Source organism: Nomascus leucogenys, unplaced genomic scaffold (genome assembly GCF_006542625.1).
Source record: "Nomascus leucogenys isolate Asia unplaced genomic scaffold, Asia_NLE_v1 Super-Scaffold_258, whole genome shotgun sequence".
NCBI classification, from domain to species: domain Eukaryota; kingdom Metazoa; phylum Chordata; class Mammalia; order Primates; family Hylobatidae; genus Nomascus; species Nomascus leucogenys.
This window is the reverse complement of record NW_022095769.1, coordinates 1,655,358-1,682,288: the sequence shown is the minus strand read 5'-3', so window position 1 is coordinate 1,682,288 and position 26,931 is coordinate 1,655,358. Positions and strand designations below refer to the sequence as shown.

The following is a 26,931-nucleotide window of genomic DNA, read 5'->3' as shown; positions in this document are numbered from 1 at the left end:
GGCATGCACCACCATGCTGGTCTTTTATATTTTTTTAAGTAGAGACAGAGTTTCACCATGCTGGCCAGGCTGACCTCAGGTGATCTACCCGCCTTGGCCTCCCAGAGTGCTGGGATTACAGGTGTGAGCCACGGTGCCTGGCCCTAAAATTGTGTTTTTATTTATTTATTTATTTTATTTATTTTTGAGATGGAGTCTCGCTCTGTCGCCCAGGCTGGAGTGCAGTGGTGCAATCTCGGCTCACTGTAAGCTCCGCCTCCTGGGTTCACACCATTCTCCAGCCTCAGCCTCCCGAGTAGCTGGGACTACAGGTGCCCGCCACCACGCCCGGCTAATTTCTTGTATTTTTAGTAGAGACGGGGTTTCACCGTGTTAGCCAGGATGGTCTTGATCTCCTGACCTTGTGATCCACCCGCCTCGGCCTCCCAAAGTGCTGGGATTACAAGCGTGAGCCACTGTGCCCGGCCTAAAATTGCATTTTTAATAATACAGTCCCAGAGAAATGATGGCCTGAATGTCGTAAAATCACCGATTCACCAGTACTTGGACTGTTTTTTCCTTTTAAAGTTTATTCTATAAATTATGTTGTGTAAGCTTTAAACTCCACTTTCTTCTTTACCCCAAATTACATGTCTTTTTTTTTTGTTTATGAAAGATGAAGATTTTTGTAGACTTGCTATTCAGGTTAGCTAACTTTTTATCTCATTAGCATTGTCCTACGACCCCTTTCAATCTTAGGTGTTTTATAAAACTTTTGGTTGAAGAGAAATATATCAAAAGGAAATAATATTCAATTCCCTGTGTGTTTTCAAAAAAACCAAATGAAAAATAGATGAATGGGCCGGGCGCGGTGGCTCACGCCTGTAATCCCAGCACTTTGGGAGGCCGAGGCGGGCGGATCACGAGGTCAGGAGATCAAGACCATCCTGGCTAACATGGTGAAACCCTGTCTCTACTAAAAATACAAAAAATTAGCCAGTCATAGTGGCAGGCGCGTGTAGTCCCAGCTACTCAGAAGGCTGAGGCAGGAGAATGGCGTCAACCCAGGAGGCAGAGCTCGCAGTGAGCCGAGATCGCATCACTGCACTCCAGTCTGGGCAACAGAGCGAGACTCCATCTCAAAAAAAAAACAAAGAAAAGAAAAATACATGAATGAAGAGATACCTATTTAAGTAAAACAAGCTTTCGTGTTTTGTTATTCCTAACGTTTTTCCGTCTTCAGAAGGCCTTGTGTTACTGCCTGTTTTGGGCGTGGTGGCTCATGCCTGTAATCCTAGCACTTTGGGAGGTGGAGGCAGGAAGATTGCTTGAGTCCAGGAGTTCAAGACCAGCCTGGGCAACACTGAGACCCGTTTCTACAAAAAATTTTAAAATGGGCCCAGCATGATATTGTGAGCCTGTAGTCCCAGCTACTTGGGAGGCTGAAGTGGGAGGATCACTTGAGTCCAGGAGTTCAAGGCTGCTTTGAGCTGTGGTTGCACCACTGCATTCCAGCCTAGGTGACATAAAAAATTTTTTAAAAGTAAAAAAATCTGATTATAGAAGAATCCTAAATCTTTAAGCAAAACTCAGTTCTCCCTCCAAAAAATAAGTTTTTAATCTGGTTTAAAGTTATGTAAGTATGTTTACTTATATGATAGAAAAGGCCGCTTCTCCAGTTTTCATAAATTTAAGTGTTGAAAGGGGTTAAATTCAGGTTGGATAGCACTGCACAGTAGAAAGTACGCTTAATATACATATAACCTGATTAATTTGGTATAGGAGAGTTACATTCCACCAAAAGAAAGTGTTCCTGTTCATAGTCTTGTGCTTTAATTACACATGTTGACTTCGTAACATTTTGAGATTTGAGAAGTCTAAGAGCAGAAAGAATTATAGTTTATATTGATCATACATAAGCATGTTCAAAGATTGCCAGATCCATCCTGTGGAAGAAAAGAATGAGTGCAAGTTATAGCCCTACCAGCCTTACCTTTGGTGGATTCAGTCTGATCAGACATATATTTGATAAAAATGATGTAGTGAAAAAACAGGTTTGTCTTGGAGAAACATACTACTTTTAAGCTTGTCTTCTTTCTTGAGATTAAGTTTTCCCTCCTTTAACAGGACACCTTACAGGAAAACATGAGAGACATTTCTCCATCTCAGGATGCCCACTCTATCATAACCTCTCAGCTGACGAATGCAAGGTAATTGTGGTCTCATTTATTCAGCACATGCTTATTGAGTGCTTACTGTTTGCCAGGCACTTTGCTAAACACTGGGGATACAGTGGCCAGTAAGATGGGTAGGGTCCTTGTTCTTAACATTGTAGTGGAGGAAACATAAAAAACAATGTGCTTTTTAAGAAAAAACTAGTAAAACAGACAAAAGAATTGTAATATGTAATGAGTGCTTTGAAAGAAATTAACAAGGAGATTATGAAACATTTGGAACATCAGCTACTGGTGCATTGATATTTTCTATTGAAAATTGGCTTCGAAGACTGCTAGGGACTTATTCCACTAAGGAATAATTTGCATAAATGTGTGATCTTAATATTTATGCATTTGGTTCTCTTCTCATAAATCTATGAAGTCATTTTGCTTTTAAAAACTTTTCATAATTCTTGTCCCTTTTTCTGTCCATTTCTGTGAAATACTTTTTGTTACTCTCAGTAACACCTACTCTTGGCTAATTCGTCTTTTAAATTCTTGAAACATAGCTCCTAAATAACCTTTGGGATTTTGAGATAATGTATTTAAGTAGAAGCTCAGATCCTATTTGTGTGTTCTTGTGTGGGTTGCTGTTCCCAAGGATGGAACCAAAGATCTAATTATGGGGAAGCAAGAGTGGAAAATGTTATTAATTAAATGGATTGCTTGAGTAGTATTGGACAGGTTATCTAAGCTGGTTAGACCAAAGTATTATTGTTGTTTTTGTTGTTACTTTGCTAATGACACCAGGGTCACAGGTTTATTCCTGAGCCAATTTCATTGTGAGGAAAATTAGATTCCCTAGCTAACGTTAATTTTCCTTGATTCAGAATTTGTTCTCTTATTTACAGGTAGACCGCAGGGGTGAAAGTTTCTTTTGTGTGGTTAGTCTTTCAGCAAAGTAGTGTACTTTCCGTGCTTATATGGATTTTAAGGTCAATGACCTACTCTTATTTTTCTTCATTCCAAATCTTTTTATAAGTGGCAGTTCCTTCTGCTCTGTGTAAAAGTAAGTTGTAGATCTTCCCATTGTCTTCCCATTATTCTGGGACTAAATCAAAACAGAAAAAGCTGTGCCCACATCTATGTCAGAAGCAGGAAAGGCTTCAGGTACCTCTTTCTCAGAAAATAACTGCGATCCCTGCTTTTTGAGAGTTGTTCTCTACCACTTGTCTCTAAATATAATGATCTGATACTATGGATGGTTTTACATAACAATCTTCCTGAGATGTCTTTTGCTTTTGAAATTGTTAGTTTGTAGCAACATGACCATGTTATGTTAAGCAGTTTATTTTAGAAAAAGAAAAATTTCAGTTTGGTGAAGAAAATTTTGACAAAAGGAAAACATTTCTATCTTGAATTTATCCTCCTGGTTCTCTCTTTGCAAGGGGCATTAGGCGCAGAATAATCCATCTTTACTACTGGAACATGTGCATGGAGGATCAGGAGAATTTCTGAGATGATATATTTTGATTACATTTAGAACCCTAAGTGGAAAGATTAGACAAATTCCCCACTTTTATTAACAGCTCTAGTGTTTTTGAAGAACCTGCATATACATGATTGCTCTTGAGTTTCCCGGAACACCGTTGCGATCAGTGATGTTACATATGTATTCGGTCATATATTTCTGTAGCTGCATGTGCCAAATCTGAGGATTCAGTGAATAAAAGACTGCATTTAAGGAGCTCATGTTCTCATAAGGGAAGGCAACATAAGCCTTCAAATTAATAAGTAAATAATTTGGTGCAGTGATAAATATTGTGAGAAAAAAAGACGAATGATATAGAGAGAGTCTGTTTCGGGGGTGAGGGTAGGGATAGCACTGCTTTTCCCAGAATGGTCCTGGAAGACCTTCCTGAGGAGATGGCATTTGATCTGGGACATGGATGATGGCAAAGAAGCAGTTGTGTAAAGCTCTAGAAGAAAAGATATCTAAGTAGAAGCAACAGCAAGTGCAGAGGCCATGAGGCGTGGCTAAACTGATGGGTTTGAGAGGCTGAATGAAAGTAGGCCATGTATGGCTGGATCCAGATCATAAAGGACCTTGTGGACCTTGGCACAGGAGTATATTTTTGTTCTGATAGAATGAGAAGCATTTGGGGGGCTTTAACAAAGGCGTGATAGGATTTCAGGCACACTTTTTAAAACTGAAGACTTGTTAACGTGGAGAATGGAGTGTGGGGGCAAGAGTTGATGCAGGGTATAGGGTGCTTGGGAGACTGCCTGGAAGTTCAGGCAGTAGTTGGTGGACTGGACTAGCTTTGTATCGGCAGCAATTCTAAGACTGGGTTGGATTCAGGATATGTTTTAGAGGGGAGCAACCCGTTAGGCTTGCTGATTGATTTGATGTGAGGTGTGAGAAAAGAGAAGAATCTAGGGTAACATTCAAGTTGTTGATTAGATCAGCTATTTAGACGGTATTGCCATTTATTAATACTGGGAAGATTTGGGGTAGAGCAGATTTGTGGAGAAATGCCAGTCGTTCTGTTTTGACCATTCTGAGTTTTAGTGGTGAAGTGGAATAAGCAGTTGGATATCAGTTCCCAATTCCCAGATTATGAAACAGAAACTGTTGAGAGCTGATGTGATTTGTCTGAGGTCATGTAACTACAGAGTTAAGTTTCCCTGGAGACTTGAACCCAGGTTTTCTTTTTTTTTTTGAGACAGTCTCCCTCTGTCACCCAGGCTGGAGTGCATTGGTGCAATCTCAGCTCACTGCAATCTCAGCCTCCTAGATTCAAGCAATTCTCATGCCTCAGCCTCTTAAGTAGCTGGGATTACAGGTGTGCGCCACCATGCCTGGCTAGTTTTGTATTTTTAGTAGAGGCGGGGTTTCACCATTTTGCCCAGGCTGGTCTTGAACTCCTGGCCTCAAGTGATCTGCCCACCTTGGCTTCCCAAAGTGCTGGGATTACAGATGTGAGGCACTGCATGTGGCCAAGCCCAAGTTTTCTTTCTTTCTTTCTTTCTTTTTTTTTTTTTTTAGACAGAGTCTCGCTCTGTTGTCCAGGCTGGAGTGCAGTGGTGCGATCTCGGCTCACTGCAACTTCTGCCTCCTGGGTTCAAGCAATTCTGCTGCCTCAGCCTCCCGAGTAGCTGGGATCACAGGCGCCTGCCACCACGCCCGGCTAATTTTTTGTATTTTTAATAGAGATGGGGTTTCACCATGTTGGCTAGGCTGGTCTCTAACTCCTGACCTTAGCTGATCTGCCCGCCTCAGCCTCCCAAAGTGCTGGGATTACAGGCGTGAGGCACCACACCCAGCCCAAACCCAGGTTTTCTAATGTTTTCTTTGTATTTCCATACTCTATTCTTGTACTTCCTCATGCTTTTTTTTTATTTATTGTACTTTGGGAAGAGTCCAGGCTCAGAGTCATCAGACATGATTAAAACCTTAGTGATCCCATCATTTAGCTGTGATCATTTCAACTTTTCTGATCCTGTTATTGGCTGAGAAGGCAGAATGTGAAGCTTGCCTTATCTCTTTCTTGTAGAGATTGTGACAATAAGTGTGAAGACCCTTTGAAAGTAAAATGCAACATAAATCCAAGGCATTATCATTGTATTCTTATGCTTTAAGTAAACGTAGTCTTAGAAGCAGGTGGATTTATTGACGTTGTTGATGGTTGCAGGTGAGAGCACAGAGCCGGGATAAGCAGATAGAAGAAAGGATGCTGTCTCACAGGCAAGATGACAACAACAGGCATGCAACCAGGCACCAGGTATGGGCCTTGTTAAAGCGCTGGCCATTCATAGTTTGAGGTCCGTTTCTTGGATCTCTTCTGTAATTGTCTTCAGGCATGTCTATGCCTCATTTCCTGTGGTATGTCTTCCAGATGTAAACTTAGAATCATGTTTGTTTTTCAAACAGTAAATTTTCATAAAACAAATACTTCTACCTCATGAATGAAGGAATCATGCTATCTACAGTAGTAGTAGTAGTAGTAGTAGCAGTAGTAGTAGTAGTAGATAATTCTGATTATTTGAAAGATTACACTTGCTGCTTCATTTCCTCACTTTGCATCCTTTAAGACTATTGTAGCTTGCTTTCAGACCTCTCCACTCTGCTAGCACCTTTCCAAGGCCACCAGTGACTTTTCCCCAGCATTTGACACTTGCTGACTGTGTTATTTTTCTTCTACTTATCTCTTCCCTTGGTTTGTAGGGAGCATCCTGGCTTGGTCCTAGTCCTCCTCCTGCCTCTCTGAACATTCCTGCCACATTGGTTCACTTAATTCCTTGTTCTTCCCTGAATGCCTTTGGTCTTCACTCTTCCTGTTTTCCTGCCTGGAACGCTATACCTGTACCAAGAAGAGATGGTATTTTCTTTCAAGGCCCGTGCAGTTCTCAGCTGTTGCAGGAATTTTTCCCAAATTCTCTCCCACCGTTAAGGAATTTCTTCCTTATGTATTCTCATTATAGCGCTCTCAAAATGTTAGCCTTTGTGACATATTATATTTTGTTCATCATTTAGGTGTCTGTTTTTGCAGTTAGATTATAGGTGGATAGCAGAGATATATGGTGATGAGGAAGAAGTTTGGCTTTGGAGCCAAACAGGTGTGAATTTGAATACTGATTATTTAACTCTAGCTATATTGTCCTGGGCAGGTCAACTAACCTATTTCTTTGTTAATAAGAAGAGGTGAATAATACCTACCTGGCAGGGGAGTCAGCTAAATTATGTATGTAAAGTACCTATACCCAGTGTTTGGCAGGTAAAAAGCACTCCATAAGTGGTAACTACACTTTTCTTCTTTGTCTATCTTGGGTTTAATTTAATTTAATTTAATTTATTTTTTAGACAGTTTCACTCTTTTTGCCCCGGCTGGAGTGCAGTGGTGTGATCTCAGCTCACTGCAACCTCCATCTCCTGGGTTCAAGTGATTCTCTTGCCTCAGTATCCCAAGTAGCTAGGATTACAGGGGCACACCACCACGCCCAGCTAATTTTTGTATTTTTAGTAGAGATGGGGTTTCACCATGTTGGCCAGGCTGGTCTTTTTTTTTTTTTTTTTTTTTTTTTTTTTTTGAGACGGAGTCTCGCTGTCGCCCAGGCTGGAGTGCAGTGGCGCGATTTTGGCTCACTGCAGGCTCCGTCCCCCGGGATTCACGCCATTCTCCTGCCTCAGCCTCCCGAGTAGCTGGGACTACAGGCGCCCGCCACCTTGCCCGGCTGATTTTTTTTTTGTATTTTTAGTAGAGACGGGGTTTCACCGTGTTAGCCAGGATGGTCTCAATCTCCTGACCTCGTGATCCGCCCGCCTCGGCCTCCCAAAGTGCTGGCATTACAGGCGTGAGCCACCGCGCCTGGCCCAGGCTGGTCTTAAACTCCTGACATCCAGTAATCCACTTGCCTTGGCCTCCCAAAGTGCTGGGCTTATAGGCATGAGCCACCGTGCTCAACCTTGGGTGTTATTCAGTTTTTCTATTTAAATTAATATATATAAATGAATTTTTATACCACTGTTGATCAGATCAATAAGCATTAATTGGAAAACAGTAAGCATTCTATAAATGATTAGTTGAAATGATCTTAATTTTATTCTTGTTGCTTTGGTGGAGACGTCTATCCTTAGTTTATGTTAATAGTAAAATAAGTTTGTATTCCCAAACCTATATTTAACTGGCAGTAAAGGTGGTGGGGTGATGAGAACCTGATCTGGAAATTTTAAATTGCATATTCATGAAAAAATTAGCTGGGCTTGGTGGTGTACACCTGTAGTCCCAGTTATATGGAAGGCTGAGGCAGGAGGATGGCTTGAGCACAGGAGGTAGAGGTTGCATTGAGCCATGATCATGCCGCTGCATTTCAGCCTAGGCGACAGAGTGAGACCCTGCCTCAAAAATAATACAAATGAATAAAATAAAATTGCCATATCATTTGCAGTGTGGCTAGAAAATTTCTGGCATTTTTTTCTCTAAAATTTTTTAAATGTTTTGGTACCTTCTCTTTTTTTTTGTTTTTGTGACAGAGTCTCGCTCTGTCTCCCAGGCTGGAGTGCGGTGGCCTGACTGGCTCACTGCAACCCCTGCCTCCCAGGTTCAGGTGATTCTCCCACCTCAGCCTCCCGAGTAGCTGGGATTACAGGCGTGCACCACCATGCCTGGCTAATTTTTGTATTTTTAGTAGAGATGAGGATTCACCATGTTGTCCAGGCTGGTCTTGAACTCCTGATCTCAGGTGGTCTGCCTGCCTTGGCCTCCCGAAGTGCTGAGATTACAGGCGTGAGCCACCGTGCTGGGCCTTGGCACTTTCATTTTGAAGTTTAGCTTTATGAGGAGTTTTCTCTCAGTTTTCTCCTTTTTCCTTTTAGGCACCAACGGAGAGGCAGCTTCGATATAAGGAAAAAGTGGCTGAACTCAGGAAGAAAAGAAATTCTGGACTGAGCAAAGAACAGAAAGAGAAATATATGGTGAGGGAAAGTTAAATATTTAATGAGCATGAACTCCTGCTATCACATTTGATTCCTTTTGCTTTCTGAGCTTCTGCCTTTCGGATTTGCCATTTAGTATTCTCTACATGTGAATACCAAGTGACTCTTCTATGGCGCTTAGAGTTTATTTCATCCCCCAAAACTGAGTTGTTGAGAGTGGAAACAGGAGGTCTTGGGAAAATGAAATACAGTTAGAATTTAAATTTTAAAAAATTTGATCCTCTAATTGTTCATAAATTTTACTTTCATCTTAAAGGGTTAAGTTTACCCGCTAGAACACATGCCGTGGCACTGGAAACGTCTGTATGAATAAAAATATTCAAGCTTAATAGTAGTCTGCTTATTTTAATGGAAAAATAGATTTCCTCCATGATTAAAAGGTATTAATTGGGTGAATATTCTATAATAGATCTTCTTGTAGTATTTTAACATTTTTTCTAACTTTAGAAGTAATGTACATTTGTAAGAGAATTTAGAGTGATTAAGCAAAGTATATGGAAGAAAACAAATCCTACTATCTAAAAATAGCTGCAGTTAGTGTTTTTGGATATATCCTAGCTTTTTCACAATCTCTTATTTACATAATTACCTTCTTACTGTATGTAGCACTTTGAATTCTGCCTTTTCACTTAAACACGTTTTTTTTTTTTGAGACAGTCAGCCAGGCTGGAGTGCAGTGGCACAATCTCGGCTCACTACAACCTCTGCCTCCTGGGCTCAAGTAACTCTCCTGCCTCAGCCTCCCGAGTAGCTAGGATTACAGACATGTGCCACCATGCCCAGCTAATTTTTGTATTTTTAGTAAAGATGGGGTTTCACCATGTTGGCCAGGCTGGTCTCGAACTCCTGACGTCGGGTAATCTGCCCACCTCGGCCTCCCAAAGTGTTGGGATTACAGGCGTGAGCCACCATGCCCGGCCTTAAACATCTTTTTTTAGGAAAATATTTTATTATAAATGTATTAATACATGCTTACTACTGAAAATACCAAAAATATAGAGAAGAAACATTCCAATAAAAAAAATTGACCTTCAAGATACAAACCACTGCTTAACATTTTGATGTGTGTTTTTTCACAGTCTTTTTTTCTTTTTTTTTTTTTTTTTTTTTGAGACAGAGTCTCGCTCTGTCACCCAGGCTGGAGTGCAGTGGTGTGATCTCCGCTCACTGTAACCTCCGCCTCCCGGGTTCAAGCAGTTCTCTGCCTCAGCCTCCCACGTAGCTGGGATTACAGGCACCCACCACCACACCCGGCTAATTTTTGTATTTTTAGTAGAGATGGGATTTCACCATGTTGGCCAGGCTGGTCTTGAACTCCTGACCTCGTGATCCACCCGCCTCGGCCTCCCAAAGTGCTGGGATTATAGGCATGAGCCACTGCACCCGGCCTTTTTTTTTTTTTTTTTTTAAATATTTATTTATTTTAAATTTTAGATAAGGGTATACATGTGCAGGTCTGTTACATAGATCTATTGTGTGATGCTAAGATTTAGGCTTCTAATGATCTTATCCTGTCACCCAAGTAGTGAACATAGTGATAGGTAGTTTTTCGACCCTTGTCCGCCTCCCCACTTTTGGAATCCTCAGTGTTTATTGTTCCCTTCTTTGTGTCCCTCTGTACCCAGTGGTTAGCTCCCACTTATAAGTGAGAACATGCTGTGTTTGGTTTTCTGTTTTTGTGTTAATTTGCTTAAGATAATGGCCTCCAGTTGCATCCATGTTGCTGCAAAGGACATGATTTCATTCTTTTTTATGGCTGCTCTTTTAGATTTTTTCTGACATTTTAGTTTTTTTCATAGAATTGGAATGTTTTCTTATTTAGCCATTAGGATAGATTCTTAAATGTAGGGGATGTGAATACTTAGTCAGAGCATGGCTTCACTAAGACAAAAATATGCCAGACTGTGTATAGTTGACCCTTTGTATCCATGGATTTTGTTCCTGGGGATTCAACCAACCACGGATCGGAAATATTCGGGGAAAAAAATGTGTGTTTGTACTGAACGTGTACAGACTTTCTTGTCATTATTTCTGAAATAGTAGTGTTAACAGGTATTTACATGGCATTGACATCACATTATAAGTAATCTGGAGATGATTTAAACTATACTGCTGGATGTGCCCAGGTTATATGCAAATATGACATCGTTTACATAAGAGACTGGAGCATCCATGGATTTCGTTATATGCAGGGAGGTTGGGGGGGCATTCCTGGAACTGGTCCCCCAGGGATATCAAGAGATGACTGTATTTACTTTTTTTTTTTTTTTTTTTTGAGGCAGAGTTTTTGAGACAGAGTCTCACTGTGTCACCCAGGCTGGAGTGCAGCAGTGGTGCAATCGCAGCTCACTGCAACCTCTGCCTCCTGGGTTCTGGGTTCAAGCAATTCTCCTGCCTCCGTCTCCCAAGTAGCTGGAATAATAGGTGTGGGCCACCACACCCAGCTGATTTTCGTAATTTTAGTAGAGACAGGGTTTTACCATGTTGCTCAGGCTGGTCTCAAACTCCTGACCTCAAGTGATTTGCCCACTTCGGCCTCCCAAGGTGCTAGGATTACAGGTGTGAGCCACCACACCTGGCCTGTATTTACTGTTTTGACAGTCATCACTGTCTTAAATGCTAATTTTATGAATACGTGGACATAGGCCAATGTAAGATGGGTTGTGGGGTGAATTTGTAGTTACACCTTTACACCAGACTATGTTGGTTTGTAGAGTGAGGGCTTTAGTAGTGGGCTGTAGGGTACCAGATTGTTTGCTTGCCCCAGTCTTGTTCACTGTTTCTATCTGCAAACTGGTTAGAAAGGTAATAAGACAATGATACCGTATATTGAGTGATTAGTGCTAGGCACTGTGGTTGTGATGTTCCTTTGATCTTTTAACAGTCCAGTATGATCGGTGATATTTCCCGTATTTTATATACAGGAAAACTAAGACTGAGAGAGGTAACTTGCCCAAAATCATACAGGTAGAAAGAGTGTCTGAAGTAAAAGTTCCTGAAATTTTTAACCTTAACAAACATCTGCTCTGCTTTTCAGTAATTTGGGATAGGTTATTAGGACCCAACCTCCTTGATTAAAATGCTGGCTAGGACTTTTTTCAAGCTTTTTTTTTTTCCCAGCGTTCCTCAAAATAGAAGAAATAACTAATGCTTAGAACCCAAATCTTAGATGATAGAGTCCAAACTTAAAAAGATTCACGGCAGATGGAATCAGATTAACCAGAAGAAATTTTAATAGGGATAAAGATACTGATGAATGGTGTCTTCATATGGTAATATGTGTGTGAAATCTGTAATGTTTTCCTGGGGATAAGCCCTCCACTCCACTTAACTACCATTATCTCCTATTCTCTGGATGGGAGGTGGAGCGTACAACAGAGTGGGAAGGGCTAAAATCAAAGGCTTAAAAGGGAAGTTTCCTTTGTAGAATCTCTTTCCTGGAAAGGATTCTTGTAGTGACTGCCATGGTAAGATTGGGGAATTATTTAAGACTGGATTATTTTCATGCTTTTAATTTTCTGTGGCTTTCCCCTGTCTTATTCTTGCTTAATATTTAGTAAGTCATTTTTAAAGAGTCCAGCCGATTTTTCCTGTGCATGTGGACTGGAGTTTGAGGGTAGCATGCCTTTTGCAGACAGTGTAATGGTGACTGGAGCAGTTCAAGTGAAAGAAGTTACAAAGACTGCTTCATCCAGCTGCCCCTGCCCCTCCCTTCCTGCAGATTTTCTTTTGAGTCTAAAATCTTAGACTAAGGCTTAGAGAATCTGGTTTTTGTTTTGTTTTTAAATCGGGGAGTATCCACCAAAGCTCCTTCCAAATCTCAGGATTCTGGGAATTTGTAGTGTCTCTGGGTTTGTTGTACTTTATTTATTTGTACTGCCATGTACATTTTTACATGAAGGAATGGAGGCATAGCGTTCTGATCCACAAAGTGTATCTTTTCAGAGATAGAAGAATGAAGCTCCCTTCTGGAGGTGTGGTAGCATTTCCTCTCCAGATTCACTGGGGTGGGTAGTGGGAGTCTTGTGGCATTAACCTGATAAGTAGTATGTCTTGTGCTCAATCCCTAGCACCTAGTATGTAGGCACTAAATAAATAGCTCATGGTTGTGTGGTTTGCATGGATTGAAATGAAATAGATTAAAAAGTTCTTAGAAGCAGAGAGTATCAGAGTATCATGCTCTGGTTATTTTCCTAGGAACACAGACAGACCTATGGGAACACACGGGAACCTCTTTTAGAAAACCTGACAAGCGAGTATGACTTGGATCTTTTCCGAAGAGCACAAGCCCGGGCTTCAGAGGATTTGGTGAGTATTAAAACCTCCAAACTGAAGGCCACTTGTGAAAGGTGCTTAGAATTGCCAGGAAAAATGATTGCAAATCACTTTGATGGGAATTAAATGTACCTTGCTTCTGGAATCTCTTTCCCTGTCTCCCAGCTGTCCCTTTTTGGAGACTAGCCTTCTCTTTCAGATTTAAAACAAATCACCTCTCCTCCCTTCCTTTTTTTATTCCTTCCTTTCCACCTCAGCTCCTGGAAGTACCAGTTTGGCTAGAGCTGATGAAGCTGAATAAAACCATAGGCTCCCCTTTGTCTCAGCTGGGCAATTTGCAATTCTGAGAACCTGTAGCCTAGGAGAGACTCATCTCTGTTGTTTTCTTAATCCTAACAGGAACTCCCCTTTTGCTAGGTTTCCTCTGCACTAAGAATGAAAATAACAGTGAAGAGGAATAATGGAAAAGGCTGTTGTCAGATGTTTTAGAATTAATCTTTGACACAGCCAAGTTTGATACATTGGTTTTCCATTCTGATATTTATTTAGTGCTAGTTTATACTGAGTTGCTGTCCTAGGCAGAATTTTTAACAACTTTGCTTGAAGAAAATTCTGGTGATTGAGTTTACCTCTGATATACAGGTTAAATGTGTTCAGGGAAGCTCACTTTTAAAGTGAATCTCATCTTCACCCCCTTCCCCCTTGTATTAAAAAAAAAAATTGTATCAAATACTAGACTTGTTGAAAACTTGGCGGAGGCAGGGTTTGCTGGCTACCCTTGGCTGGGATGGGCTGTTACTGCTGCTGGTTTTCTCTATCCTATTCTGGCATGGAGCATTTCCTGGGCTAGCCTTTCACAACTTTACACCTGGTTGTGCTTACAAATTATAATACTTTTGTAGCCAACTCCGAGCCACTGAATGGAGATGGATATCCGAATTTTTTTTTTTTTCCCGAGACAAGGTTTTGCTCTGTTGCCCAAACCGGAGTGCAGTGGTGCCATCATGGCTCACTGCAGCCTCGACCTTCAGTGCTCAAGCGATTCTCCCACGTCAGCCTGAGTAGCTGGGACTACAGGCATGCCACTACACCCAGCCCAGAAATACTTTCTGCCTTCTAGAGTTTAGATTCTAGAATTATCATGCACATTTCAAAAATATTTTTTAAAGGGCCTACTTTTTTTTCTAAGTGACCATTGTGGATGTATTTCACGGAGATTCATATAGCTTTATAAAAGCTTCTGCAGATAAGACAGATTCTAAATCAAGTTTTTTGTTTAGTTTTAGAATACTTTATAAGGGTGGGGAGTTTGTATCTGTGATGATTTTCTTTATAATGCAGTTTGGTCTAGGCTGATAAAAATGAAGTTTCCAAAGTCTCATTCTGGTGAGGCCCAGAATGTGGGAGGTAGCAGAGAAACCTCTCTTTTGAGACCTGTGCTCTGGGCAGTATGGGTAGTAAGTTTTCTGTACGCCTGCGTGATTTTTCGTGTAGCTCTCTTTATTGTAAATTGTCATGGGTAGAAGCCAAATCTGTCTGATTTTTTCATAGCCTAGCGTGGTGGCATGCACACACGCTTTTAAAAACAAAGATAATGTTTATTTTTTAAAAAAGGAGTCTCGCTCTGTCTCCCAGGCTGGAGTGCAGTAGTGCGATCTCGGTTCACCGCAGCCTCTGCCTCTTGGGTTCAAGCGATTCTTCTGCCTCAGCCTCCCAAGTAGCTGGGATTACAATTGTTTGCCACCACACCTTGCTAATTGTTGTATTTTTAGTAGAGATGGGGTTTTGCCATTTTGGCCAGGCTGGTCTCGAACTCCTGGCCTTAAGTGATCTGCCTGCCTCAGCCTCCCAAAGTGTTGGGATTACAGGAGCCACTGTGCCCTGCCTAAAAGCAAAGATAATAAATTCTGATCCTCGTTTGACTTTTGATTTCTTGGCAATAGGAGAAGTTAAGGTTGCAAGGCCAAATCACAGAGGGAAGCAACATGATTAAAACAATTGCTTTTGGCCGCTATGAGCTTGATACCTGGTACCATTCTCCATATCCTGAAGAATATGCACGGCTGGGACGTCTCTATATGTGTGAATTCTGTTTAAAATATATGAAGAGCCAAACGATACTCCGCCGGCACATGGTGAGTTGTCTTGGGTTCCTCTGCCTTGACCATGATGGCAGTAAGCTGTAAGGTCTCTAGATTTTGCCATAGCAATGGCATCTGTTCAAGCACCTTCACAGTGGTCCTCAGCAGTGGGATGAAGGCATAGGAAATGGCAGGCCACAGCTTAAGGCGGGGTGTAGAGCCTGAGGTATGGCTTGTGCTGGGTGCCAACCAAAGCAGCTGAGGGCCTTTACCCACATCCTGTCATGTACATCTTCCTGTCTTTTGTTCTTGCTGCCTACTCCTCTTCATTTCCTCCTTGGAATATGAATTACCTCTGCCCACAGGTTTTGTGTGTCCCAAACTAGATGAAAATACAGACTTCATTAGGCAGAGCAGAGACAGCATGGCTCACCTTCATATCCCTAGCAAATAATGTGGACAACTGATGCCCAAGAAATACATGTTGAATGGGTACTTATTAATATTTAAGAGTGATCAGCCTGTGACAGATTATGAGAGTAGCAGAATGGGTCCTTTGGTGCCTTCCCCTCTTTTTCCTAATAAAACAGGTATAAGGAGTTGAATCTATTATTGTTGACAAATATGTTTACTAGATTTTTTGCAGCTTCAAAAAAAAAAAGCCATTTTTCACCCCTCTGTTATGGAATGAGCTTTGTCTTAAGGGGGATTTCTGCCATGGAGCAAGGGTGTGGAACAGGGGAAGGAGTAGAGATTAGATTAGCCTTTCAGGCAGAGAAGCCTTTTTCTTTTTCTTTTTTTTTTTTTTTTTTTTTTTTTTTTGAGGTGGAGTCTTGCTCTGTTGCCCAGGCTGGAGTGCAGTGGCGCGATCTTGGCTCACTGCAACCTCCGCCTTCCAGATTCAAACGATTCTCCTGCCTCAGCCTCCTGAGTACCTGGGACTACAGTTGCACGCCACCACACCTGGCTGATTTTTGTATTTTTAGTAGAGACAGAGTTTCACCATGTTGGCCAGGATGGTCTTGATCTCCTGACCTCATGATCCACTCACCTCAGCTTCTCAAAATGCTGGGATTACAGGCATGAGCCACCGTGCCCGGCCCTTGTTCTCATAATCACAATATAATTTGGCTCTAAGGCCTCTGGGGTGTCTCTTTTTCCTTCCCCTTCCTTTTTTATTTCCCAGGATTTCCATATGTTGAGCATCTATGACCCAGGCTTCCTGTGATTTCTGTCATTATACTCTTCTCCCCAGTTTGGTTGGTGATACTGCTTTTTTATGTTCCCAGTTCAGGAGCATGTGGTCTGTACGTTCGGGGCCCAGAACTGTTGCTTTTACTCAGGTTCTCCAGGCCCTGGCACACTTGACTGCATGGGGCTAGCTAGAGTCATGGAGGGGAGGTGATTGGCAGCAATTGGTAGAAATATCAGTGCACAGGAAATAATGGGGTCAGAAGGAGGGGCACTGACACAGATGGCAGTCCGTGGAGATGAAGTAAAATGGTTTTACTATGTGAAAGCAGGTATTTTTATTGATGTGAACTGCTTACCATTTATGCCTTTTTTCCTTTTTGTTACTGGTTGTTGAGTGACACTAACCAATGAAATAGCCAAAAGGGCAAGAAATAGTAATAGAAGGAGAAAACAAAGGGTCTGAATAAATCTGAGAATCAAATAAACATTCTGAATATTTGAAAATCTTCCATATCATATGATATAAAAATGAGATTTCAGGAAATACCTATTTTATTCCATGCCTGTTCTTATTCCCATTGCTTCAGGTGTGATCACTGAAATGAAATGGTCTTCCTTTGGCTTGGCTTCTGTTTCTAAACAAATAATAATTGTTACATGAGTTTGGTTATTGTTGGGAAGAGCCAGCATGAGTAAAGGGGTAGAGATAGGAACAAACTACAGATGGAATTTTCTTGGAGGGATTCCAGTTAATAAATATTTGGATTTACATATGACAAATTGGAACATGCTTCTGGAGTTGACAAAAAGAGTTGCAGTAAAGTTGCTTAATAGAAAGTGTTTCATGGGCCAGGTGCTCATACCTGTAATCCCAGCACTTTGGGAAGCTGAAGTGAGAAGATTGCTTGAGGCCAGGAATTTGAGTCCAGCCTGGGTAAAATAGTGAGACTCTGTTGCTTCAAAAACCGTTTTAAAAATTAACTAACCAGGCATGGTGCCATGCGCCTATAATCTTAGCTACATGGGAGGATCTTTTGAGCCCAGCAGTTCGAGGCTGCAGTGAGCTATGATCGTGCTATTTCAGCCTGGGTGAGACAGTGACACCCTATCTCAAAAAAAAAATTTTTTTTATATATCTATACTTTTTAAACACTTTTCTTTTTTTCTTTTTTTTTGTTTTTTTTGAGACAGAGTCTCGCTCTGTGTCACTTAGGCTGGAGTGTAGTGGTGCAGTGTCGGCTCACTGCAGCCTCCACCTCCCGGATTCTTCTGCCTCAGCCTCCAGAGTAGCTGGGATTACAGGCCCCCGCCACCACACCTGGCTAATTTTTGTATTTTTAGTAGAGACGGGGTTTCACCATGTTAGCCAGGCTGCTCTCAAACTGCTGACCTCAGGTGATCTGCCCACTTCAGCCTCCCAAAGTGCTGGGATTACAGGCATGAGCCATTGCACCAGGCCTTAAACATTTTAAAATGTAAACCTTTTAAAGAATTCACCTAACAGCAGATGGCTGGCTGGCTGGCTGCATTAAAACAATTAGCACTTGAGGGTGAGGAAAAGGGGGTACTTTGTGCCCCCTTGTGGCCAAGTGACCCTAGCTTCCTGCTGCTCAGCTAGGCTGCTTGCCTTTCTTTTTTTCCTTTTTTTGCCACAGGACTTTCTCTTAATTTCCTTATATAACAAAGGGAATGCACTTGCAGGGGAGAAGGGCAGACAGGTAGTGGTACATGGTTTTTATCATTGTGAGTAGGTTTTCTAATCTGAACAAAGAAGGCCATCATGGTTAGGTGGTAATGAGAAGTTACGGGTAAAGGTGAGAGTAAAGTACTTAGCCACCCTAAGCTGCTGGAAATAAGCTGCTTAAGAATTTCCTGTTGGCTTGAGACATTTGGTAATAAGCAAGCGTATTGTTATTTATTTGGCCTTTATGTGGTGGGTGATTTTAATCTCCTGGGCTAAAGCAGTGCCAGAATGTAATCCAGAATACTTGTTCCAGATTGCTATAAAAGTGTCATAAATATATTCAAATGACTTTGGAAGCCTTTGTTTTATGGAAAAAAATCTCTGTTTTGCTGTATGTTCTCAGCTTGTCCAACTGTCCTGTAGCTCAGTTAACCACATTTTACCTGTCATTCCTTTTCCCTTTTGAGGAGCAGTCTTGTTGGGAGGCTTTGGTTTCCTGATGTGAATTTCATTGTCTTGCAGGCCAAATGTGTGTGGAAACACCCACCTGGTGATGAGATATATCGCAAAGGTTCAATCTCTGTGTTTGAAGTGGATGGCAAGAAAAACAAGGTAAAAGGTGGTGACTTTAGAAAGGAGTTGTAATGTTGTATATTCACAGGTTTCAGAAGTCATGTGTTTTTTCTCCATCACACCTTGTGAAGGACATACAACTCTTCTTTTGCCAAAATACACAGTGTGTTTCATTAATAATTATGGTATGTTTGTGAATTTTAGGCCTTTATCTGTTTAGGAATCAGTGGCCCACCCATGAACTCTGTTTCTCTGCTTCCAGATCTACTGCCAAAACCTGTGCCTGTTGGCCAAACTTTTTCTGGACCACAAGACATTATATTATGATGTGGAGCCCTTCCTGTTCTATGTTATGACAGAGGCGGACAACACTGGCTGTCACCTGATTGGATATTTTTCCAAGGTAAGCAGGATCTGGAGATTAAGAAGCCAATAGCCAGAGCAGGGTGATCCATGTTCCCAGTTGGGGGCTCAAATCACTGACAGGAAGAAGCTGTACTCTGGGCAATGATGACACCCCTTCCTTAAATTTAAAAAAAAAAAAAAAAAAAAAGGCAAACCCATGTATCAAAGATTGTTTAATGAAAATGCAGTTTTTATTAAAAGCTTCTGGTTCATTCATTTCTAGAATTGTGGACTGGAGCTGCCTGTTAATAACTGGCCAGAGCCCTCTCTAGTAACCCACAAGCCCACATCTTGTAGTCAAGCCAGTTCTCCTGGCTTTGCCTGCCTCTATGTTATTAGCTTAAAACCAGGAATATACTCCTTTTGCCTGATTGTTTAGTTGGGCTCCTTCTAGCACAGTCCCTTCAGTGATAACACTACTGCGCCTTTTAAAGACCCAAGGCCAGATTTTTTTTTTTTTTTTTTTGACAGAGTCTCACTCTGTTGCCCAGGCTGGAGTACAGAGGTGTGATCTTGACTCACTGCACCCTCTGCCTCCCAGGTTCAAGTGACCCTCCTGCCCCAGCCTCCTGAGTAGCTGGGATAACAGGCACCTGCCACCACGCCTAGCTAATTTTTTGTGTGATTTTGGTAGAGATGGTGTTTTACCATGTTGGCCAGGCTGGTCTCGAACTCCTGACCTCAAGTAATCCACTCGCCTTAGCCTCCCAAAGTGCTGGGGGATTACAGGTGTGAGCCATTGCGCCTGGCCCAAGTCATAAAAGTTTATGACTTTTAGTATAACAACTTTATTGAAATATAATTCATATACCATAAATTCACGCACTGAAAGGGTACAATTTAGTGGTTTATAGTGTATTCACAGAGTTGTGCAATCAACCCAGTTTGCATTATCCTGAGAAGAAATTGTTAGCAATCACTCCTATTTGTACTCAATCCCTCTCAGTCCTTCTGTCTCTATAAATTTTCCTATTTTGGACATTTCCTACAAGTGGAATCACACATTTTGATTTGGTTCAATTTGATTTTTTTTTTAAATCCCTTTGCAGAGTGGGGACTTACAGTGTTGTTTCCTTCCCTTCTCTTCCAGTAGGCAGCTCCTTTTCAAAAATTGCATTTAAAGTGGGCTTCTATAGACTGAGTCAGCAGTCTTAACCTTCTTGCCTTGCTCTGTGGCTGTCAGGAACCCAGAGTCAGCCCCCTTAAAATGAGGCTGGAGGTCTCAGCTAGGGAAATCCTGGGATGATTAATGGCTTTGGCCATGATAAAGGGTGTGGTTATAACAGCTGTGAGCCTGGCAGCCACCTCTTGGGACTGGTTAGCCAGATGTTTTGCAAGCAGCCTTATTTTGCATCTGTGGAAGTGCTGAAACCTTTGGTTTCAAATCCTCATGACGTGTTCATCTGTTTGCTCTTGATTTTAGGAAAAGAATTCATTCCTCAACTACAACGTATCCTGTATCCTTACTATGCCTCAGTACATGAGACAGGGCTATGGCAAGATGCTTATTGATTTCAGTAAGTGAAATTGCTAAGTCATTAGTTCCACAAGGCAGGGACCATGTGAATATTGTTTGTCTTTTTGTCCTGTGGTCTCTGCAATTCCTGGAATGTAGTGGAGGTACATTGATATTTAGTAAATGAATAAACAAGTAGGAAAAACCTGAACATTGTCATTCTGCCTGATACACATTGAACATTGAAGGAGTACAGGACTCCTCCTTAATGAGTAGGAGGTACAGAGGATGATAAAGTAAGCTCTTTAGGATTATCCCAGTTTGAGACTTTTAAACAGCACATACATGCATGAGGCTTAAAATCTGTTCCTTGATGCTAGGGATTTCACTTTTGTAGGGACTTGTCTAGAGGTAATCCATGTACCCAATGGACCCTTTGCATAATATACTCTGCCCTCATTAATTGTGGATTCTGTGTTTGTGAATTTGCTTACTCACTAAATTTTATTTGTAACCCCAAAATCAATCTTAACATTTTTGTGGTCATTCGTGAACATGCACAGCGCAGCAAAAAGTAAGAGTCATGGATGCACACATTCCCAGCTGACTTCAGAGTTTTCAGCTCTTATACTGTAATCAAGTTCATTTTCAGTCTGAGAATGCCACATGGTTTTGGCCTTCTGTTGATTTTAAATGGCACCTATGAGTAGTACTGATGTGTCTGGTGTTCCTAATCTCAGGAATACTGGGGTACCTTACAGGGGTTAGATAGCTTTCTTCAGATGAATTAGAGAGTTGCTGGCAGTTGAGTTCAATGTTAATGATATCAACAGTGTATATTAAATAAGGCATTTTAAACAGAAACATAAAATAAGGTTATGTATTGATGGTTGACCAGTATGTGACCAGAGGCTTGCAGGAACCTAACCCTCCCTGTATTTCCCCTAGGAGCAGTGGTTCAGTATTCACTAATTCAGGTTCTCAGTGACTTTATAAAACATAACTGCTGTGAATAACAAGACTCCACTGTGTGTTATTCTATATTTGATGTCCACTGTCGTAGGACGGGGTATATTGTAACCAAAATTGGAATTCCTAGAATTAGCCTTCCAAGCCTTCTTTCTTTCTTTTTTTTTTTGAGATGGAATTTTGTTCTTGTTGCCCAGGCTGGAGCGCAATGGCCCGATCTTGGCTCACTGCAACCTCTGTCTCTCGGGTTCAGGCGATTCTCCTGCCTCAGCCTCCCAAGTAGCTGTGATTACAGGCATGTGCCACCATGCCCAGCTAATTTTGTATTTTTTTAGTAGAGACGGAGTTTCTCCATATTGGTCAGGCTGGTCTCGAACTCCCGACCTCAGGTGATCCACCCACCTCGGCCTCCCAGAGTGCTGGAATTACAGACGTGAGCCACCGTGCCCGGCCACCTTCTTTCATTTTTAAGTCACCTGAGAAGAGATGAACTGGGAAGTGACATAAGAGGGGAACTATGTATCTTTGAATAGGTAACACTGTTCTTATAAACTTGATTTTATAGAAATTTTTAAGCATTAACAAAAGTATAATAAACCCTCCTATACCCATCACCCAGCTTCAATAATTACCGTTTTTTGGGGGGCTAATCTTGTTTTACCTACATTTTCACTTGCCATTATTTTGATATCTCTGAAAGATAAGGTCTGTTACACCTTAAAAAAAAAAAAAACTTGGCAGGGCGTGGTGACTCACGCCTGTAATCCCAGCACTTTGGGAGGCCGAGGTGGGCGGATCACGAGGTCAGGAGATCGAGACCATCCTGGCTAACAAGGTGAAGAAACCCCGTCTCTACTAAAAATACAAAAATTAGCCGGGCGTGGTGGTGGGTGCCTGTAGTCCCTGCTACTTGGGAGGCTGAGGCAGGAGAATGCCGTGAACCCAGGAGGCAGAGCTTGCAGTGAGCCCAGATTGTGCCACTGCACTCCAGCCTGGGCAACAGAGCAAGACTCCATCCCAAAAAAAAAAGAAAAACAAAAAAACTCCTTCATGTCATAAATTGTGATAATCAAATTTCCCTGGTGTGATTTTGTTCTTTTTTTATTTTTATTTTTTTAATACTCAGATCCAGGTAAAATTGATAGTGGGATTGAGAAATATGGCTCATAATTCACTTTTAGTCTAAAACTTTCCATTCCCATCTTTTTTTCCTTGCTGTGTTTTTGTTGAAGAAAGCAGGTTAGTTGTCTAAAAGGGTTCCCCAGATTATGAACTTTGCAGACTGCATCTCCATAGTGTTGTTTTGTATATTTTGTATAAATTGAATGTTAGGTGTTTAGACTTTATAACTAGAGGCTTCATCATTTGGGTTTTTTACACCCTGCACTATCTCATAGGTGGTACTGAGCTAATCTGTTCTTACCATTCAAAGATTTAAAAAATATTTAAAAACTAGGTAATGAAGTGGCTTCACATTTTTGTTTCCTGTCTCCCTTGTTTCCAACACACACCTGCAACAGAGATTCATTATTATCAAAATGATTAATAGTGAAGCCTTCCAGAGTTCTTTTAGTGTCTATTACAGTAGTGCCCTCCTTATCTGCCATTTCACTTTCTGCAGTTTCAATTACCTGTAGTCAACTGTGGTCCAAAAATAGGTGAGTACAGTAAAATAAGATATTTTGAGAGACAGACAACCTTCACATAACTTTTATTACAGTATATCGTTACAATTGTTCTGTTTTACTATTACTCTCTTCCTGTTCCTAATTTATAAGTTAAACTATAGCATAGGAATGTGTTGATAGGAAAATACATAGTATATATAAGATTTGGTACTCTCCACAGTTTTGAGCCTCCACTGGGAGTTTTGGAACACATTCCCTGTGAATAAGAGGGGACTCCTGTGTCATGTAAATGCAAATACACATTCTTCCCCATTTGTTTATACAAAGGTGGTATACTATACTTAGCCACACAGTATTCCATGGAATGACTAAACCCTAATGGAGTAGACTCTGCTTCTTAAACCTTCTTCCATGTTGGCACACTGTTTTTTGCTATTAGGATAAGATCTAGTGTTGCTAGAAAAAGTCTGTATTTGTTCCCTGGCAGGTTATTTGCTTTCCAAAGTCGAAGAAAAAGTTGGCTCCCCAGAACGTCCACTCTCAGATCTGGGGCTTATAAGCTATCGCAGTTACTGGAAAGAAGTACTTCTCCGCTACCTGCATAATTTCCAAGGCAAAGAGATTTCTATCAAAGGTTGGTTTTTGACTCCTTGGAATGGTTGATTGTTACCCAAGAAGTTAACTCTACTGGGTATTGTGTTTCCCCTGAATATGAGAACAGAAAGCCCACTGAATATGGACCACTGCAGAGACCCTCACTAAAGTTGCCTAGGAATCCAAAGCATTTGGCCCCTGGGAATGGTTATTAATTGGCTTCTCAAATCCAAAGTTGCCAACATTTTAATTCTTACAAAAGTCAAGAAGTAAAACTTCAGATCTTTTGGTTCATCTTTCTGAGAAAGACATCCCTGTGTATTTATGCAAGGGTGGAACAATTTAGTTTGATATATATTTGACCCTGATTTCTAAGGGGCCAAGAGTATCTTCTTGCTGTAATATCCTTCTGTAGTTATTTGGACTGGTCAAATGAATACTTTGTAAACTCCTTCTAAACAAATTGGGTTGAGTACAGAAGATTCTGTCCATTTGGATTCCCTTTAAGGGAAAGTAGACCTTGGTTGGGGGCAAAGGGGTGGGAACCTGCACTTTGGTCAGGTTGTCAGTACCTCTTCTGTTTCAGAAATCAGTCAGGAGACGGCTGTGAATCCTGTGGACATTGTCAGCACTCTGCAAGCCCTTCAAATGCTCAAGTACTGGAAGGGAAAACACCTAGTTTTAAAGAGACAGGTAAGGTTTTCATCAGCGGCTTGCTCATTGCTGGATGTCCTTCAAGGCTTAGCAGAACAAAGTAGGGGCCTTAAGACTCGAGAACCTTCCTTTAAAGGAGTTGGTCTACACGCCTCTTTTACTGGGTCTCGTTTCTGTAGCTGGCAGTGATGCCTGTTTTGCCTTATCCTTATCAGAAGGTTTTGGTAAGCTCCTGTCTCAAATTTGGATGACACAAGTTAAGCAGCTCCAGTTAAGCAGCTTTATGTTGTACAGCACTTCTGTCATTTGATGTTTTTCTTAGATGGGAGGAAATTGCCCATCTGTAGAGGAATGTTCACAAATGCTGTCTCAACTCATACTCACTTCTAATTTTTTAAATTATTTCATACATACAATAAAGGTTGGTGAGCGATGATTTTCATTTCTCACTGAGGGTAAAGTAGGAAGAATGGATTAGATAGGAAAGCAGTTTATAAGTCAAAATATAGTATTTTTTTGATACCCTAACGTGTTGTTAAACCTTTGGCAATTCCTTCTTGGCAGTTAGTTATTTTGGAATCTATGTAAAGGCACTTGAGTTGAAAGTATATAATCCTTTTTCCCATTGTTCTCCCTCAGGACCTGATTGATGAGTGGATAGCCAAAGAGGCCAAAAGGTCCAACTCCAATAAAACCATGGATCCCAGCTGCTTAAAATGGACCCCTCCCAAGGGCACTTAAAGTGACCTGTCATTCCGAGCCAGCGAACCCCAGCAGTAGGAATCCGTACCCTAGGGATCTGTCTGTCATTTCTGTTGCTCTTGTGATTGGCAAGTACAGTATCCTTTGGGAAGGCCATCCCCCTCAGGACTGTCCTGGCTCCGACCTTTGTGTACACTGCAGACGCTGGTTCTGAGGAACTGTTGTTTCGGCCTCAGTGAGGTTGCCTGGATGGGATCTGTATTAGACTTGAGTGCAGGTCTCTCAGCACTGACCCAAGGAGTTCTGTTATGGTACTGTACCTGTCCAGTCACTGGTTCTCTCCTCATGTCCTCTCGCCCCATGAGGTTGTGTTGTCTTCTAAGTGTGGTACTAGTGCTTGCCACCTGGTCACCAGACCTCCAAATATGGCTGCCACCACCAGGACCTTTCCAGTTACTCCTTATATGTGTGTTCTATGGAGGGGCAGGGAAGAGGTGGCACTTGTGAGTGTGTGTGGATTGGCAGGGGGTCCAGTCACTTTGGGTTCCATCTTGCTTTACATTTCTTTCCTTCATTTTGATTAAGAGACCTCTTTTTGATCTGTATTGGGCTAACCAGAGCCAAATACTTTTGAAGAGTTTCCCAGGGACTAGTCATGGTAATAGCATATAATTGATCTGAATGAGATGGAGAGAAGAATGAAGAGGTGGTGGTTCTGGGTTTGATTTGAGTTCACCTGTGGGCAGTGGGCAGTGTCTTGGTGAAAGGGAGTGGATACTACTTTTTGCCTCACCATAAAGTACCCACTAGTAAATATTTCCTTCTCTCTTTACTCCCACTTTTTACGTTTGCAGGTGCCAAAGTAATGTCCACTTCTCCCTTTCATGCTGCGTGTTAACTGGTTAATTATACTGCAGAAACCTTTTCACCTCCACTAGTCTGATACAGTCCATCTGTACTTCCGTATACCTTGCACTGATTTTGTCTGGGAGAAGTTGAAAATGATTGAAAGTGACTTCCATATCTCAGCCCATGACTCAGCAAGGCAGAATGGCCACCCCTGCCAAGGTTTGCTTCTCTTTTCAACAGTGCCTCACCCTCCCTCTAGGATTAAAGTGCTTCTGCCCTTCCACGAACTCCTCCTCCGTTTCCTTTTTGGGATTTGTCACCATCCTTCTATTCTCTGGTCTTCTATTTTTGGTGTTGTTCAAGTGAAGGAAGAGATGTTCCCTCTAATTTCTCTCTAGCCCATTATAACCTGCTATCTTGGGGCAACTTTTGATGTATGACATGTCACCCTTCCCAACTTGGTCTCCTCCAACATGCTGTCTTCATGTGGAGCCCTCACCACAATCCCTGACTCCGGTCATTTGTGCCTTTCTCTTGTCATCTCTGTACACTACTTATATTCACTGTGGGTTGGGGGAGCTAATTTTAAGCATGTTCAGTGGCAGCTCCCCTCCAGTTTCAGTGTCACTGTTAAAATTTATCCAAAAGCAACTTCACTAGGGGTTTTCTTAAGGAATAAAGGCCTTTTACAGAAGCTAAACCCTTCCCCACATGTGGTAGAATGTGCTCTTCTATATCTACTCCTCAATAAAGCATGTTCTCTGCTCAAGTCTGTTTCATCTGGGAGCTCTCATTTATATATGAAAATGATGCACACGATCTGCTACTAATAGTAAATGCACTTGGGATTTGCTTTCCCCAGCAGTAAAACTGTTGAGGGATGTGGTTTGTGGCTATGGAATGTTTTTCCCTGTGATACAGGCTGTCTGTAAAGATCAAGGAAGTGCTCACTCTGAACTTCTCTAGATGGTGGCACAAATTTGATCTGCCTCACTTTGGTTCCAGCTAATCAGTATACGTAGCAATGATTAGTCAGTATTACCCATTCTTTCACTAAGTGCCATTTTCCACTGATTTTAGGGGCAAAGGCACCAATAGGAAATTAGGATATATGGGGGTACAGTTGATGCCTGTGGGAGATGGGAACAGATATCCCTTCTCATCTCCAAGCTCATTCACCAGTATTGAGCAGTGTCACCTCTAATTATTGACTCTCTCCCAGGTTGAAATGATTAT

General features: G+C 41.6%; 1 protein-coding gene across 3 annotated transcripts in view; it reads left to right on the top strand.

Annotated features, from left to right (window-relative positions):
- The window catches only part of KAT7 (lysine acetyltransferase 7), a 41,186-nt gene extending 14,722 nt beyond the window's left edge, over positions 1–26,464 (top strand). Inside the window, exons 5-15 of one of the 3 annotated variants that reach the window (XM_030808017.1) lie at positions 2,107–2,189; positions 5,831–5,920; positions 8,512–8,610; positions 12,829–12,939; positions 14,850–15,041; positions 18,388–18,477; positions 18,701–18,841; positions 20,267–20,360; positions 23,384–23,530; positions 24,077–24,183; positions 24,784–26,464. In XM_030808017.1, the coding sequence (XP_030663877.1) occupies positions 2,107–2,189; positions 5,831–5,920; positions 8,512–8,610; positions 12,829–12,939; positions 14,850–15,041; positions 18,388–18,477; positions 18,701–18,841; positions 20,267–20,360; positions 23,384–23,530; positions 24,077–24,183; positions 24,784–24,885 (1,256 nt within the window). In that variant the 3' untranslated portion in view covers positions 24,886–26,464. The remainder of the gene's footprint in view (positions 1–2,106; positions 2,190–5,830; positions 5,921–8,511; positions 8,611–12,828; positions 12,940–14,849; positions 15,042–18,387; positions 18,478–18,700; positions 18,842–20,266; positions 20,361–23,383; positions 23,531–24,076; positions 24,184–24,783) is intronic. The other 2 variants (XM_030808019.1, XM_030808018.1) reach the window with 2 other exon arrangements.
- Positions 26,465–26,931: the final 467 nt, after the last annotated feature.